The sequence below is a fragment of the Myripristis murdjan genome, chromosome 15 (assembly GCF_902150065.1).
Source record: "Myripristis murdjan chromosome 15, fMyrMur1.1, whole genome shotgun sequence".
Lineage (NCBI taxonomy): Eukaryota > Metazoa > Chordata > Actinopteri > Holocentriformes > Holocentridae > Myripristis > Myripristis murdjan.
The window spans coordinates 25,934,112-25,952,393 of NC_043994.1; the positions used below are offsets into that span (position 1 = coordinate 25,934,112).

Below are 18,282 nucleotides of genomic sequence, written 5' to 3' on the forward strand. Positions count from 1 at the left end.
TTTGGACTGATGTTTGGGTTGCCATTCAAGCCATAAACATGTTGCACAAATTCTGAGAATATGTTTTTGTTTTTTGTTTTTTTTTTAACCCTTTGGCGCATAGCGGTCACTACAGTCATTTTCTCCTAAATGCAATGGTTTCTTTGGCATATCAGCTGTTAGAATGCTCTCTGCTGCTCCCCCCATTGAGGTTTATGCAGAGACTGTCAATTCTTGTTGCTGAAAACATATTAATACTAGTATCATGACATGGTAATACCAGTCCTGCATCCTTAAAGAAGTATGGAGACTCACAAAAGTGTTCATGCCCTAAGAAGAGTAAAAACACATAAGAAAAAAAAAACTTGACTCAGGCTTTCATAATTCATGCATCAAAGGGTTAATATATAGTATATAATATATAACAGTATATAAATAGTCTCTGAAACCACTGAACATAGCTTTGCTGTAGAAGGTCTATACCTCTGCTGGAGTGAGCGTCCCTGGCGCAGCAGCTGTGTGCACGGCCATAGTATTAAACTGAACTTGTGCAGCATTCACTCCCTGTAAGAAAAAAAAAAGGATATATTATCTGTGAGATGGTTGAAATGAGATCCCTGGGACATGCTTTAACTGTCTTATTTCTGACAGTTGTTTCCCACTTTTAGATCCTCCAAAGGTAAGGTGAAAAATTATATCTGTAGCTGCAGTTGCTTCTTCCAAGTGAATGGAGTCACTTCTGCATCTGTTCATGTGTGTGTGATTGTCTATGCCTCAAGTTAGAGTGCTATCTTTGATAGATGTGTGAAATCCAACCGGGAGATTTAGATTAACTCAGAACTTCTTCACTTGCCTGACAACTTATGATGCTCGGCAGACGATATCATCTGAAATTATGTGCCATTTCACAGAGCTGCAGATGGAGGCTCAGAGGAATAACTCTTGTTGTGGTTATTTGTTAGCTACTGATATGGAGATGTGTGAGTGTGTGTGTGTGTGTGTGTGTGTGTGTGTGTGTGTGTGTAGGAGGGGGGTGAGTTGCCAAATATTGTCATTCATTCATGTGACTATTTTGTATTTTGAAGAGTCAAATTATCATCATGCTGTTCACTATAGAAACATAACTGTATACATCAGTTCTTTTGTTGGTATTTGTTTATTTATTCATTCATTCTAAAATTTTACTATTTTGAAGAGTCGAGCGAGAAAGAAAGTCCTCACTGCAGTGGATCCTTATATGAAAACACAAATGAATCCATGATTATTTGTAGACGTCAGCACTATGGGGGTATTTGTTTGTTTGTTTATTCATTCATCACAAAATTTGACTATTTTGAAGAGTCAAATTATCATCACGCATTTCACCAAAGAAAGTCCTCACTACAGTGGGTCCTTATATGAAAACACAAATGAAGCAATGATTGTTTACATACACCAGTACTATGGGGGTGTTTGCTTATTTATTTAAATTGTTAATTAATTAATTAATTCGCTCATTCATTCCAAAATGTGATTATCTTCAAGAGTCCCATTACCACCATGCTGTTCACGGATCCTCACATTAAAAGACAAAATGAGGTGATTATGTGGTGTAATTATTGTCCTCAGCAGTGATAATTGGGGCAGACGGATCTGTACCTGAGCGCCGGTGATGACGGCTCGGCTCGAGGTCACGTGCCTTTGTTTGGAGCAGGAAATTGACAGTCTGTTAACGTCCTGAATGGAAAAAGGCAGTGCCCTGGGATTATTATTTTTTTCTCACTCACTCACTCACTCACTCACTCAAGTTTGTTTACGTGTCCTCTCCTCGGCATGACTAAAGAGAGGGAATGCTCCGCCAGCAGAGAGGGCATCTGATTGCCATTATGCACACAAGAGGAATTGACGACTCCGACAAGCATCCAGCCGCCGCCGCCGCCGCTGCTAGCTAGCTTGCTCGGTAGCTAGCCGTCCGTTGGAGACGAGCTAACCGTGGCTAGCCAGTCGCTCGCTGCCTGGCTAACTACAATTTATTCGCCTATACGTGGCTGTTTTTGTGTTGTCCATCTGTCTACATATTTTGGTGTAACGTAAACGGACAAAATGGAGCTGTTCCAAGCCAAAAACGACTACATCCTCCAGAGCGGCGACCGTGCTCTGTGGTGTAGCCGAAAAGATGGGACCATGACCGTCAGACCTGGTGAGTTACTGCATGCCAGTTTTCTCCGCTTGCAGTCGGCCTTTTCTCCAAACCAGACAGCGTTACTTGTCGTTCTGACCTATAAGTTAAAGTCAACGCTATTGATCTCCAAGGCGGACAGGGGTTACTCTACATTATTTCTGGTGTGGTTGTCATTAAACGAGAATACCGCGGCAACTTGGTCATGTTTAGTCTGTTGGTGTCATGCCTGTACATGGATTAAACCTCACAGCGTTGGTAATTAGCATTTCTTATGGTCTTACCAACTGTGCTCAATTTGACCCAGGCTATTTAAACCTCCAGCAATGATAATAATGCGAATTGTGTACTTTATGTGTCTTGTGAGCTATCCTTTCAATCAAACATGACATCCTTCACTCTTGCCCCCACAATAGGTGGAGTCAATGAAAGATATAAATGCAGGTGTGATACAGATTTTTGAATCAGCTTCTCCATGGACCAGCTAGGATTAATATACTCTTGAATAAGGCGATATAATAATCCCCTTTGCTGCATCAGATTTTGAGTTCATGCTGAGTTCTTCCACATAGTTATTGAAGAAGTAAAAACCATCACTCATGTGGCCCAAGTGGTGGGTTTTCAACCACAAATCCACTACACTAACTAACATTACTGTACATTACTGCCAGCACCACACACATTGACTCCAAAGTTGTTGCTTTGGCTCTAATGTTACACTCTGGAGGTTAGACTAGTTACTCCAGTCCGTGCACAGACAAGACAGGGTGCCAAGCTGTTTTTTGTTTTTTTAACAGTGGAAAAACACTGATGTGAATATTCCTTGATTGGCAATTTGTTGTGATGTCTTTAACATTTGACAACCCAGTTGAACATTTCCATACAATATTTAAGAGCCTTTATTCTCGATGTCACACAGTTGCATAGCTCCATTGAGGGTTAACTTAAAAAAGGTAGAAGTGAAAGGGAGACTGACAGATCAGTCATTCTTTTTTTTCTTTTGGATGTGAAAATCTCTGTATTGGACAGCAGATAACCACTTAGCAGATACCACAGCCAATGCACATTTCAGTGTGAAGGCTCAAACCATGATATTACTTGTTTATCAAAGTCACGCCTGTTAATCACTGTAAATAAAGCAGCTGCTGGCACAACATTGTGATCACATCCCAGATTTGAGTCCTAGTGCTGCATTTTCCTGCTATGAGAAAGAATTGGTCGTGGTCCATCTCTGCTCTGCTCTTCTATCAAAGGAAATACTGTTGGTCATGGGAATTATAGATTAGTAATATCCCTCCCCGGTGAACCAGCAGCTGAACTTAAGGAAAAAGTTTCACCACACATACCAAAAGACCGTGCATGTTTCCCTCCGTGTTGGTTTTAGTCATATGGGTGTGCAGCCAGCCTGAACAGGTTTTTGGTTGCACCGCTGTTCCATTATTTAATTGGAAAAGGGTTTCCACTTCTCTCTGGGCTTGTTAACACTAGGACATGCTGAAAAATTTCCATGATATTACACACTCTGAGCCGAGCTGTGGTATTATTTTTGTAGTCTTTTGTAGTTTTTTTTTTTTTTTTTAATGTTGACTCCCCTCCCTGCTGGGCCCTCTCAGCCCATTCCCTTGTACATGCAGTTCTCTGGCACATGGAACAGGAAGAGTCATTGTCTGAGGCAGCCTACAGTAGATGCTCTCAACCCCTTGCCACACCCTTTGCATTTTTCTAATTTTCGTCACTATGTTGTTTAATCCTCATCTCTGCTGAGCCTGCCAGTTTTCCTCTCTGTCATTGTGACCTAAAGTGGAACTCCCTTCCTCGGCCATAATTGACTCCATGCTTGGCCGGATGTTTGAAAATGTTAGTAAATGGAAACAGGCCGGTCCTTTTTGAACCATGTGACAGTAGTCTGTATTTGTTGTGAGCTGAATAGCTGTACTGTTTATGTAATTGTGTCTGGAGCATGGTGAACCTCCAAGATACAGATGTCACAGATTTTCTGTGATCTTTCTCCGCATGGGTTGTTAGCACATTTACCCCAAGCGACACAGACAGAATTTCTAGACTAAATGGCTAAGGTTAAGAGTGTTTCACAGAGTAATTTGAGATAAATAATGTTTCCTGGTACATTAGTCACAGTAAATCAACTCAGCATCTCTTGAGTGATTTGCTGTTTGATTAACTTAAGGGAGAGGTATTTGTGTGGTGTGTGTTCAGCTGCCTCTGCCAGAAAAGGTACACAAGGCCAAACTTTTAGTGGCCAATTTTGGCCTCAGTATGCAAAGTCATGTCTTTTACTGTCCTGGTCTGACTTGTCTGCTTCTTTTAGAGTTGATAGCTGGCTTTAACCCTTTGAACTCTGCTTTCCCCTTAAAATTTCCCTTCAGTAGCTTCAAATGAAAGAAAATCTTATATTGTACAACAGTGGTACATACATATTCTGTATCAGGCTGAGAATGAGTGAAATATTCAAACCCAAGATGACCTTGTTTTCTGGCTGCACCATGACATCAAAAAGAAAATATCTAGATGTCCTGTGCATCATTTTATCCATGATTCCTTGTAATTCAGCAGGACATTTTTGGCATCTTTGTGATCTCCTCTAGAAATAAAGCTCTGTGTGTTTGGATAAAGCTCCACCGATGGGATCAGCAGAGTTGAAAAGGGTTTTGAACTCTGCCTCAGTTGTTCGCCACCACTGTGTTTAAGTTTCATCTCCACTTTCATTTCAGCTACAGACCTGTTGTTGGCTTGGAATCCGGTATGCTTGGGTCTAGTGGAAGGTGTCATTGGAAAGATACAACTTCACACAGGTAGGTGAAATATGAAAAAACTTTTGAACATTTCCCCCTCAGCCGTTCTCTGCTTTTGCACAAAACAGAGACATTGCAGTCGTGTTAGCCACTGTCCTTTTCTGTTCAGTCATTTAGCACTAAAAGTTTCTCAATCGCAAGGGAAGATGTTAATGTGGGTGAGCCGGTGGTGACAATTCTGCTGATGATTAATCTGTTAATTTCTTTCGCTGCAATCTGATTTGGACATGGTGATAATGAAGATAATCACTATACCAACCACTCTGTCAGAAGATATATAGGCCCAGGCTTTAGGGAAGGAAGGTGGAAACTTTAAGTATTAATGACAAGAAAGTGGCATAAAGACTTATCATTCTAATTAATCAACTGGATTAACATGATTTGCATTTTTGCTTGCCAGATGTCATGTGCTGCCTAAGTAACAGAATTTCATAGCTGGATGGTGTCGAACAGCTGGTTTCGTCACACCTTGCTGAATGCAAGCAACTCTTCGCCCGTGATTCATGACTCACCCTCCCTTTTCCTTTTTGGCAGAGCTTCCTCTCGGCCTTGTATTAATCCGCCAGAAAGCACTGGTGGGGCATTTACCAGGAAACCACAAAGTCTACAAGATCACCAAGATAGCTGTGATTCCACTATCTGAAGAAGAGCCCCAGGAGCTTGAGCTTGAGGTGCGCAGCTGATATTGTGCTGAGAGATGAGAAGCAGTGTTCATGTTCTTTTTCTTGTATTTTAATCACAGCATCCTGTCCGTCATGATTAAAGTGCTCATGAGTGTTTTAGATCGTCATTCAGTGTGCCCCAGAAGACCCGGTATGAGTCAGTGTGTATGATTCATCCCCAAGATGGGCTGGCGAAATGAATTGTAGTTTAAATAAAATTATCTATTTCATTTTCACACACACACACATTGGAAGGGATAATTAATGTTGACCTGAGATTATTGCATAATGATATCAGAGGAATCAGAATATTGCTCAGATTTCAGTCTTTCAGGGGAGCTTCATGGATGGTGAGACAGAATATTTTCAAGTGAGTAATACTGGAGTTGTATGATCATTCTTGGATAAGCTTGTAGATCTTATCCTGCTGTACTGCAGAATGATTATTCCACTCCTTGTGCCTAGAAATCCTATAGCTTAGTGTAGATTTTGGATTGTAAAATGCTTTAGTTTGTGATTGTGTACTATAATGTTGTAGTTGTTGACTGTAAGTAGACGGTAGTGTCTTAGTGCTGTGTTGTTTTTTTCCCTCACTTGTATCTGTTGTGACTTGGAGCAGGGGACAACAGTGACCTCATACATTTAAAAACTGGAGCATGAATTTGGATAAGCTAAAAAAAGATCAGACGCTTAAAGCAAAAGTGAGGTCATTACCAAAATGGCCAAACTGATTTTTTTTACCTTGTGCTCCAGACATCACTAAGACATTTGTGAGATGCATATATTTGACAGAAGATCTTCCTTTTCAGCTTTGCAAGAAGCATCACTTTGGAATCGACAAACCAGAGAAACTGGCCCAGTCTCCTGACGAGTCCAAGTTCCTGATGAAAACTTTAAGTCAGATCAAATCCAATGTGGCCGTGCCCATCAAGAAAAAGGTACTTTATGCAGTACATTTTATAGAATGTATTTATTGCCTCAGTCTCAGACCCTCATTCCACCTTTTCTATCTTCCAGACTTTTAGAGGCGTTGAAGCTCTCGTAGGATCTTGTTTACATCTTTTTTTTCTGTCAACTTACTGCCCTTTTCCTATCCACCCACCCAATCCAGTATTCCCCTGCCTTCCAGGTCAAAGAAAACAAAGAGAAGGAGCGCTTGGAGAGGCGGCTGCTTGACGAGCTGTACAAGATTTTCATGGACTCCGACTCCTTCTACTACAGTATGACCTACGACCTGACAAACACTGTGCAGCGGCAGGGAGACTCGGACGAGTCCAACTTGCCTTTATGGAAACGGGTTAGGAACCGTTTATGTCAGAGAGCATGATGTCGTTTTACTTTCCTTATTATACCAATCTTACATAAAATCCTTAATATCCATCTGATGCTATTTTTTTTTCATCTTTTGCAAGGTGGATGACCGTTTCTTCTGGAATAAACACATGATCCAGGAGCTTATCGACCTTCAGGTAACCTATTTTACAAGACCGAAACAGACAGAGCTACTCTGCTTATTGTTGTTTTTCTCCCTTGGATCTTAATAAATGCACTGTGTCCTCAACCTGGAAGCTTTAACAGTTGTTGATATGGTTTTGTTCTCATAGTGTTTCTAATTACAATTGTTGGCTCTAAGAGCGCAGATGGCCGGATGTGTAAGTGTGGCAGTTGTAATGAGCTGGTGATTGCCAGAGCTTTGTCTGAAGAATATGAAAATATTCTGTGACTGGAAGTGATAACACCCCCGAGTTATGAAAGGTCATGCGTGACTGATTTGGATACTCGGTGGATGTAAAGTAGTCCTTCGAATTATATCAAACAGTAGAGCTGGGCAAAAAAAAAAAAAAAAAAGACACAGTTCAGTTTTCCAGTGTTAGTTTTCACAAAATGACATCTACATTTTAGTGCTCTGTGCTAAGTAAGTGCATTGTGCTATTTATGTTATTAATAAATTGCCATTTCAGTTTTAATTAAATTGTTTTAGACAGTTTGTCACCCATTTTATTATGACTATGTTGTGTTATCAGTCTGTCAAGTGTTTTGCGATGGGCTATATTTTAAGGTATATTTATGCATTTTCAGTGAATTTTATGGATTATTGCAGTGTATTGTAAATCAGATCATGTTTTGACCTATGTATTGTGATTTGCACTGCATCATTATGTCCTTGCCAAAACCCAGCCTTATACAACATCATTCATTTTTGTCTCACTCCTTTTGAATGCTCCAGGTCCCAGAGGTGGACTTCTGGGTGATACCCATCATTCAAGGCTTTGTGCAGGTGGAGGAGCTGGTGGTGAACTACAACGAGAGCTCTGACGAGGAGAGGAGCAGCCCCGAGACCCCGCCACAGGAGCTCACCTGTGTGGACGACATCCACCCTCGCTTCACAGTGGCCCTCATCTCCCGAAGGAGCCGCCATCGCGCAGGTATGGCCATCAGCAAGGCCAAGAGTGCAAAGGTCATGCCTGATCTCTGAATCAGCCCATGCATGTTGTTCTATTGTGTAATTTGGACAGATTTTCCTCCCACATCCAAATAGGATTTCGTTCACAATAGCATTTGGATTACTTAATAGACAGGGTATTTTTTTCTCACTTCTCAAATGATGCATGATCTGTGATGTTGATAATCTTTTGAGTAATGATGATGCCTTTCTTTCTGGCCGAAGGGATGCGATACAAACGCAGAGGGGTGGACACAGATGGCCATGTGGCTAACTATGTGGAGACAGAGCAGTTGATCCATGTGCACAGCCACACTCTGTCCTTTGTGCAGACTCGCGGCTCAGTACCCGTCTTCTGGAGCCAGGCGGGGTACCGTTATAATCCCCGGCCGCGTTTGGAGAAAGGTCAGTGGGATCTGTATGATCTTCCAATCGGTCCTGGGCCGACACTGTAGAAAGAGTATCTCAGTGGGTAACAATTGCGTATGGGAAGGTATGGCATTTCTAATCTATTTTAAAGCCATATCTGAAAACAGACGTGAGGGACACACTCAGGATTAATTTTCCCTTTGAGCTGTGCATATCTGTCTAAAATAGTTTTGTGAGCCACATTTAATAATTTATCAAATTGGCTAATTAATGTTATCTTGTCAATCATCGGTCTTTGCTTTACATGTCACCAGAAATTTATTCTGATGTAGGTGGGACTGAGTCCAAAAGCTTAGATGCAGAGAGTTTGTTGTACCTCTGGGTGAATTGATGCCCTTCATTTGCTCTTGAGCTCTTTCCTGGCTGACAAAGGAAACAGGACTTCTTTCTCCATACTAACAACAATGAAAACCTTGCCAAATTGGTTCCCCTCACGCAGCCAGGAGTATTGCTGCAGCAAGACTCTTGATGTTTATTTTTGTGATGTTGCAGGAGAGAAGGAGACCATTCCTTACTTTGCTGCCCACTTTGAAGAACAGCTTAAACTCTACCAGAAGCAGGTGAGATGAGATACTAGTGTGTATACTCAGATGTATGTGAGCCAAAGATGTTAACTATTTAGATTGCGTCAATCTTTATGTGTGGATCATTAAATTTGGTTAAAGTATCATTCTGCCACCCTTGGATTTGCATGTTGTTTGAATGTTTCAAATGTAAGTCTGGATGTCTACACCTAAGAAGTTGTATTACTTCCTATTATAGCCATACTTCCTGTACTAACTAAAGCTTGGCCAAACGGCATCCAGACTAAATTGTATTACTTTTTTGCCAGCAGCTGCACTGGTGTCAGTTTATTGTGTTTTTCAGTACCACCTGTTTTGTCAGTTTTAAAATGGTTTGAACACATCTTACACATTTCACACATTGTTGATTTCATCAAAACAGTATTGTGAGAATATTGAAACAATAATGAGACAATATTGTGATGTTTTGGATATCGCTCAACCCTAAGGGGCATCAGAAGGTTCTGTCATTTTGAAGGCCTTTAATCTGTCCTGCGAGCCCTCCAGCATGTCTGGTGGCTCTGCTGGACTGGTCTCTGTCAACGGGCCTCATGTCTCCACAGATAGGCCCAAGGCTAAATGACAGCACTGAGTGAAGGACTAAATATCCTAACAGACAATTTTTTTTTGTTCTCATATTTCAGGTCATTATTAACTTAGTGGACCAAAGTGGACGTGAGAAGCTGATTGGCGACGCATATCTGAAGCAGGTCCTCTTGTACAACAATCCAAACCTTACCTACGTCTCATTTGACTTTCATGAGCACTGGTAAGAGAAACTCTTCTGTTGGCAGCATAGCTTTCCATTTAACATAGAAGTGACAGTCTTTCCCATATTCTATAGTGCATTCACTTCCCTTTTTTCCCTTCGTATCCTTCCTGTTACTCAGCCGAGGTATGAAGTTTGAGAATGTGCAAACACTGACGGATGCAATCTCTGATATTATAACGGACATGAGGTGGGGCTGGTAAGTGTCATTGACAGTAATTTGTGAAACTTTCAAAAATACTGATACTTACTTGCTCATTCATTGGGGCTTATAAATGAATTAATATTTTATATTTTATGACCCATCCCTCGTGGGACTATTCAGACACCAACAAAACATTCCAATAAGTTAGCCCACCATCATCTAACAGCACAGTGCATACATATCATCCAAACATAAGCACCATCCAAATGTAAACATAAATATGAACATAACCATAACTGATTTTTGCAAATTGGAAAACAGTAATAAACTTGTAGTAGGCTGTTAGTGAATGTTCTCCTGATTATTACTGGCCTGAAAATTTTAATTCCATGATTGCATCCTAAATCTCTGTTAGGGTTGACCAAGCAGGAGTCATTTGCAAGCAGGAGGGCATCTTCAGGGTCAACTGCATGGATTGTCTTGACAGGACCAATGTGGTCCAGGCGGCTATAGCGCGGGTGGTGATGGAACAACAGGTGAGGTCTTTGCTTAGCCTGGATTCAGCCCCATGAACAATAAATTTCACCAAAAATGTTCAGCTTTTGAATTGAGATTCATGTACCTGCCATGGCTGTGAATCCGTGAATGCGAGGCAAACATTGTAAGTTGCTTTGACTTGTTCAGTAGACTAGAAAAGAGAATGCAAAAAAACAATGCAGTCCATGTACCATTTACAGAGGCAAGTTTCTTTTTCTCACTTTTCTCACATTGCAACAGATAATGCAGCTAATTCTGTCTAGTCAGCACATTTGTGCTTTCACTCAGTGTGCACAGGACCTGCAAAATCAAACCACATCCTCAGGGGAAACTGCCACCAGTCCCATGAGTCAAAAAATAGCAAAGGTGTTATTTTATTTATTTGTTTACTTACTTGTTCACTTACTTACCTACTTATTCATTAACCTCTATTTTTAAAAAGACTATGCATAATAATGAACATAAACTGAATTGTTAATGTGCCAGTGTTAGCCATCCAGTTAGTTTTCCTCTGGTACTTCTGAGCTTGATATAAAATAATTGTTTATTAACAGTAAAAACTGAATATCATGCAAAGGAGTTACAGATTGAGATCATATTGATCATGTTTTAAATGTCTGAATTGTTTGTAATCTTTTAAAAGAAACTACAGTCTGCCTGTGAAGAACATTCAAGCTTTTTTGCCACATTAAGGTGTAAATATGAGTCACTGAGCCACTTGTGGACATCAGTTGCAGTTTCTGTGGGTCTATGGACAGGATGTTATCATTATTATTTTTTTTTTTTGTATGCACATAGAGTGCTATCATCTGCATACATCTGGATATCAGTTGTGATACAAACCAACGGTAGCTTGTTGTACATGTTGAAGAAGAAATAATAATAGACCCTTGGTGAAAATCAATATCGTGGATGATGTCATGATTTCACAGTTCACTCTTTGCTCTGGCTTCTGCTATCAAAATAACAGAAATCATCAGTTGACAAGTTGAATTTTGCCAATTTTGTGCTACAGTTTTTGTGATTGACTATATCAGAAGCTTTCCTTAAGTTTACAAACATATTGTCACTTCCCTAAAGCCCATTTTGGATCACATTTGTTGAGCAAATATGAATTAAAGTTGAGCAACTTGTGGAGGTAGAGCCAAGCTGACCTTTTTCCACTGAATTTCTCCTCCTGCAGCTGAAGAAACTCGGTGTGATGCCTCCAGAGCAGCCTCTACCGCTTAAGTGCTACAGGATTTATCAGGTCATGTGGGCAAACAACGGAGACACCATTAGTAGGCAGTATGCAGGAACAGCTGCCCTAAAGGTAACATCTTTTTGGTGTTTGGTCAACAGTATGTCATCCTCTCTTATCACAGTAGACGGTTAAAGCTGTTAAAATAGTTGCCCTCTCACTTAGATTACATTGTAACATTGTAATTGATCAATACACAGGGCACATAAGCAGTATCTGAAATAGGCTACATGATGATGAAGAACTTGAACTGTTCATAGTTGAAGTTAAACTGCTAAGACTAAGGGTTAAATGCCAAAGTCAGAGCCAGTCTTAAATTTTGAGGGTTAGAATTTAATCCGAGGCTTTTTTGACACATTATCTGTGGAAATTATCAACATGAGCATACGACAAGATCTGATGTTAACACCAGAATTTTTTTTATTACAGTGTAGCAGTGTGGTACATTGTGCCAGTGAGAAAACTGTTTCTTCTATTGTAGGGAGATTTCACCAGAACAGGGGAAAGGAAACTGGCTGGTGTGATGAAGGACGGCGTGAACTCAGCTAACCGCTACTACCTGAACCGCTTTAGAGATGCATACCGGCAAGCAGTCATTGGTAAGGATGAACGGTATTCTACTTGTGCATGTCAAAGCTCATCTTGTTCCAAAGAAACAGCCTTTCAAGGCCGATCGACTCTGTCTCCTGCCTCTCCCTGCAGACCTAATGATGGGCCTGCCAGTGACAGAGGACCTGTACTCCATTTTCAGCAAGGAGAAGGAACATGAGGAGAAAGAGAAAGAGAGCCAAAGGGGAGCCCAGGAGCAGGTCAGCCTCCTGCTTCAGACCTACATGCAGCTGCTTCTGCCAGATGATGAGAAATTTCATGGGGGCTGGGCCCTCATCAACTGTGACATGAGGTTAGAAGTGCTGAGCAGACACTCATGATACTCTATGTTGTCAAACTGTTGATAATTCATCAAAGCTTTTTCATCAAAGCTATAGATCTGTGACCAAATTTTCTGCTGTTATTTATTGAACCCAGTCAGTGCCAAATTTAGACATTATCTTGAATAGTTGAAGAAGTTGTATAAACTCATTATATACTTATTTTTCTCCTCACCAGCCTTGTAGATGCAACCAATAAAGATGTGGATGTGCTGCTGCTTCTGTCCAATAGTGCTTACTACATTGCCTAGTAAGTAAAGCCATTAAAAATGTGCCATAGTGTTTCATTAGTTTGTTCTCACAGGTTCTTATGTTTTAATTTAATTGCTTATTTACAGCTATGATGAAGAAGCAGATAAAGTCAACCAATACCAGCGCCTCAATTTAGAGGGTTTGGAAAAGATTGAAATTGGTAAGGAGTAAGCTACATTTGAAAGGAGAAGTGAAGACTATTTTACACACACTTAGTCATTCCACACTTCCCCTAAGGGTACATAACACTTTCTCAGTAACCTTTAAGCAATATCTTTACTCATTGTGATTCATTCAAAGACAGCACATCACTAAAATGACAGCTGTATCCTTCCTTTATTTACTTATTTATTTATTTATTCACAGGTCCGGAGCCCACTCTTTTTGGGAAGCCAAAGTTCTGCTGTATGCGCCTACATTACAGGAATGAAGAGACAAGTGGCTACTTCCACACGCTACGGGCAGCAACTCGAAATCCTGAGGATGATGGAAAAGGTAGGATGCAATTCTTTTAAAGGCTTTTAAAGAGCGAGAAAATTACTCTCCTTTGATAGAAGTGCTGCGTGTACTGATTGTGACTGTATCTTTCAGACACATTACAATGCATAGCTGAGATGCTTCGCATAACAAAACAGGCCATGGGCCTAGACCTGCTTGTGGTTGAAAAGAAGTTGGAGAGGTGAGTCAGAATTTATTTTTCATCATTTAGACAATTGACATTTCATCACTTAACCATTAGACTTTCTGTAAACATTTTCATCTATCTTACCACTATTTTATTTTTTCATCACTGAGCTGTACAGTATGTGCTGTACTTAAGATTTTGTATCTGTGTTCCAGGCGGCATAGTAAACCTCATGAAGATATAATGGGCATCCAGGCCAAAAACACTGACCAGGTCCATGGCAGTTCTGGTCTGGCACAGGGCAAAAGTTTCCTCCTCAACAAATTCTCCTCTCTCAATCAAAAAGTGAAGCAAACCAAGACGAACGTAAACATTGGGCCCTTCAAGCCCCTTGGCAGGCTTGGCACCTTCTCCAAGCCCGATGTGAAGGTGAACTTCTTAAAACCCACTATGCACGTCAACTTGTGGAAGTCGGACAGCAGCTTGGAGACATCGGACAGCAACCCTGGAGCTCTGAAAGACCTCGGTGATGACAACTCTGAAATCTCCTCTGATTCTGACTCCTACAACTCTGACCCAGAGCACCCGTGCTCTGGCTCCTTGGAGAATGTGGACTATGTGCTGCCCAGTTGTGGCATTGTAGCTTCAAACCCACGACTGGGCAGTCGCTCTCAGTCTATTGGTAGCGTTGAATTAAACATCCCCTCGGTCATCCGGGTCACTGGCTGTGACGGTAAGCAGGAAAGCTCCTCTCAAGTCAGTGACGACAAGTCCCCAGGAGCTGCCTCAGTGGCTGAAGAAGCCATTTTGATTGACTTTGGAACCCCCATCGATGCCTACTGCCACCAGTTTGTTCAGGATGCACAGACCAAACCTGTTGAGGTGTTTGGAGAGCATCCACCAGCTGCTGCCGCCCCACACAACTCCCTGGTGCCTGTGCAGACCAAGGGCCCAGCAGACTCAGACAAGCAGGCCGGCCCAGAGCAGCAACAGGCACCACAGGAGCCCCAGCTCCCCAGGCCGTCCCAGCTCGATGTCCAGTCCACTACCTCCGGCTCTAGCCTCCTCACCGTCCAGAAGCCCAGCTCCGCGGTCTCAGGAGGCTCTCAGAGGAGTCTGTGTTCTCAGATGGAGGGCAGCTTAGGCCCATCGCCTGCTGACAGCAACGGCAGCCGAGTTGTGTCCCCCTTTGCCAAGATCAAGAGCTCCATGGTTCAGGTGGCCAGCCTCACCCAGGCGGGACTCACCCAAGGCATCAACTTTGCTGTGGCAAAGGTGCAGAAGAGCCCAGAACCGGATGTGGTCAACGAGGCCCAAGAGAGTGAGCTGAAGGCAATGTTTACACAGTGCCAGACCAGGATCATTCAGATCTAACTCTTTTCCTTGTAGCAGGATTTTGTAGTAGTATATATAAAACATCCAGTATGGTAGCAGTAGCATAAGCTTGCACTAAGCGACTCTACTCGATAAGAACCCCGCTCTTAAGTTTGCCCTTTAGTTGAACTGACCCACGTTTACTCTTGTACAGAAGATACAGTACTTAAGTCCAACATGACACTGACTATGTTTACATGCACACAATCATGTAATTACGCTTCTGGTTAAAAGAACGCTTCGATTAATTGGAGAATTGGTCCCAAGAATTAGTCCCATTTTTTTTTCGGACACAAGAAATGTAGCACATATCCCTATTTTCATGCTTTTCAATATTCCACTCTCCACTCATTGATAAAATATCAGTCGTCCCCTCTCCTGTGAGCATAAATCACTTTTCTCAAGTCATTTGAGAAACTGCAGTAATGATGATACCATTACATTTTGTTACTTCCATATACATGTCTAATTAGTTATCCATACTGTTAACTTAGTAGCTCTAACACCTGCAGGCTGGAGATAAAGGGATATAGATGAGAAGTTGAAAGCAGGCAGTGCAGTATGGTCAAAGTACTGTATGTTGGGAATAAGACAGTTTTGATAACCCGTAGGAGGTGTTGATACATCCAAAATCAAAAACAAATACGGCAGCTCTTGCAGTGAAAGATGTTTTGTAAGTTTGGTCTTTATTGGTTTATTGATACTCAGATTATGAGTAGCCAAAGTGACATAATTCAGACATATAATTAGAGATGAATTTGCATACTTCATATTTGAAACCCACACACTTCCAAAATCTGGACACACACATTCAAACTTGAGTATTTCTGTGCATGTGAACATATCACTGTCCCTGAGTGTTTGAGGAACTCTTCTCAGTTGATTTTCCCGTTATGGTTGCATGTAAGGTTAATGGTAAAAACTGACTTTGACAAGGCAGGTAAATATTAGCTGCATGTAGAAAGACCAACTCCCAAGTTATTATGTACTGTATGTGTGATCTCCTACGTGTAGGTCACCTATTGGCTTTCGTGGTATAGAATCTGACCAAATGTCTTTTGTGACTTCCAAGGGACAGTTCTGTGTTAAATATTACCCTTTGTATAGCTGTCAAAAAACAAGCAAGACTACATAGTTAGGCCTATGTAATATCAGTGTTGTCAAGTGTAACCTAGGAAACATACCATTATAGAAATTAATGACCACAAAAGAAACTTAGTAAGAGTATACTGGTTGTTGATATGTACAGTAAGTATTGTATGTCTATCTGTTCCCTGAGTAGAGCCTTCCCATTTATCAATATATATATATATATAATCTATATATTTATGGACATAAAAGAAGTTTATCTCCGTACACTTTAGCTTTTGAAAAGATGCTAGAGTGACAGCTTAAGAGGTAAAAGCATTTTATTTTGAAAAGGATAACTCCAAACAGTGATCGCTAACCATGAATAACCAGGAAAACACTGGACTGAAATGTTTTTTTTGACAGATATGTGTATTGAATTTGCTATCATGCTAATGGTTGTCATAATTAACACTGAGGGTTTGTTTGATCTAAGTCCTCAGTTGTAAATTAACGTTGCATGTTTGACAATGACTGGAGAGTAGCATATAGGTATATGCAATTAGCCCAACCCAAACTTTAAAACACTGTTCGATGCTTTATGCACTCCCTGAATTGAAAGCATATTTGCCTTAACAGGAAATTGAAGTGGGATTATGTATATCAGGTATTTATGGCAAAATCTACTTTTTTTTTTTTTTTTTTTTAACCTATTCTTACATGTTACATTTGTGTACTGTATACAGAGATCATGTTCAGGGTCAGCAAGCTTTATCTTGGGATATTTCATCCACTGGCCTTTACATTCTCCATTGTGTAAAGAAGCTCAGGAAATGAGCAACTTTGAGAAATGTCAACGTTGTCTTATGTATGTGTGTGTGTGTGTGTGTGTGTGTGTGTGTGTGTGTGTGTGTGTGTGTGTGTGTGTGTATATTGTACAGTAAGTGTGGGTTTGTGTGTTAGAGCATCCCTGCTGCTGCTGCTGGTGTTTAGGAGTGCTGCCGTTAGACCTCTATAAGATAAATCACGTGCTGTAAATGTTGGTATGTTATATACTAAGTGTTTTTTATTTCTTCTTAACCTCATTAAAAGGTTTTGCCTCATGGCTTTACGATGGTTTTCATTCAAGCTCTCCCTCAGGACCTTGTTGAAATGAGATTGAAGCTTGATCTGATCCAGCGGCCACTTTGTTCTAGTGTTGCGTATGTTTGATGTCTATTTATGCTAATGAATAACAATAATAATAATGATATGGTCCGCCTTGAGCTGGAATATCCCAAGATAAAGTGTCACAAGTCACCTTTCAAGTTTTGTGTTTTTGTACTGGTTGATATTAGCCTCTGTTTTCTTGCTTTTAGCTTGCTCACCAGCAGCGTTAAGGCCTAGGATAGCTGTGTATTTGACCTCAATCACTAATTGTGTTACAGTGAGCCTGTAGCCTGTCCTGCTTCGTGGGTGCTGCATTGTATCGTGGGGTGGCTATGAGTTATTGAACCTGCTGATATTGTCTGGTGCTGCCAAAGCTTTAAGATGATGGCTGTAATGCAATAGGAATGCAAGGCTTCAATGCAAACTTTGTTCAGGAATGCAAAAGTGGAGTAGTTCTCAATTGGAGCAGAAGTTATTCTGACCTGAACTGTATTTTAGGAAAAAAGAAAGAAAGGAACAATTATTGATAACATTCCTGTGAGAGTAGACCACTATGCTGAAAGAGTGGGATCTTAATTTTTTATATGCAAAAGCTGGCATAGTTGAATTTGATCTGATGTTTGCTGGGTGAGGTTTTTTTTTTTTTTTTTTTACTTTACACCAAGTGCTTTTGAAACCACCTGTTCATTTTGTTGTCTGTGGTTGGCTTCCCCTCCCATGAGGACCCCGTCCATGGATGATGTTCCATGACATTTGCGAGATCATGTGATTAGAGGTCTAAGCATATGATTGCACTGCGTTCAAGCACATGTTCCAGCATTAGTACCACGTCATCTGAATGTCTGTGGTTGTAGTTCACTTAACTGACTGTTGTCATTGTTTTCCATTGGTGTACTCAGATTTTATTGTATATTAAAATATCCTATTTATTCTTAATCCTCTTCCTGCGTGTTACTTGATAACAGAGTGCGACTGTGCACTTTGGTCCGGGAATATATTCCGTTGGAATAAAAGTATAAGAGTGAACAAGTGTTGCATGAGGTTTATTGTCAAATCCAATAATGACGAGACATCGTGTTCGACAGCTTTATCAGCTCCTCCGTGTTAACATCAACCAAATGAATGTTGACTTAAAGAAATGCACCACAGG

At 40.9% G+C, this 18,282-nt stretch overlaps 1 protein-coding gene across 4 annotated transcripts; it reads left to right on the forward strand.

Moving 5' to 3' along the window:
- Positions 1-1,676: 1,676 nt before the first annotated feature.
- Positions 1,677-18,158, forward strand: inpp5f (inositol polyphosphate-5-phosphatase F). Of its 4 annotated transcripts, none has more exons than XM_030070178.1 (21): positions 1,677-2,158; positions 4,867-4,947; positions 5,482-5,618; positions 5,944-5,979; positions 6,419-6,547; positions 6,721-6,906; positions 7,022-7,078; positions 7,837-8,035; positions 8,278-8,457; positions 8,974-9,041; positions 9,689-9,813; positions 9,935-10,012; positions 10,374-10,494; positions 11,679-11,807; positions 12,217-12,334; positions 12,438-12,636; positions 12,843-12,914; positions 13,003-13,076; positions 13,283-13,411; positions 13,508-13,595; positions 13,757-18,158. In XM_030070178.1, exons 1-21 carry the CDS (start codon positions 2,062-2,064, stop codon positions 14,913-14,915), a joined length of 3,462 nt encoding a protein of 1,153 aa, XP_029926038.1. In that variant the 5' UTR covers positions 1,677-2,061; the 3' UTR covers positions 14,916-18,158. The 4 variants fall into 4 exon arrangements, with proteins under 4 accessions (XP_029926038.1, XP_029926040.1, XP_029926041.1 ...); XM_030070180.1 differs by having other exon boundaries at positions 6,739-6,906; XM_030070181.1 differs by lacking the exon at positions 5,944-5,979.
- Positions 18,159-18,282: the final 124 nt, after the last annotated feature.

Excerpts from the sequence above, each read along its gene's own strand:
- inpp5f (XM_030070178.1), top strand. The coding sequence starts at position 2,062 with ATGGAGCTGTTCCAAGCCAAAAACGACTACATCCTCCAGAGCGGCGAC. Across the intron at positions 4,948-5,481 it reads AAAGATACAACTTCACACAG|AGCTTCCTCTCGGCCTTGTA; the intron begins GTAGGTGAAATA and ends CCTTTTTGGCAG. Across the intron at positions 6,907-7,021 it reads ACTTGCCTTTATGGAAACGG|GTGGATGACCGTTTCTTCTG; the intron begins GTTAGGAACCGT and ends ATCTTTTGCAAG.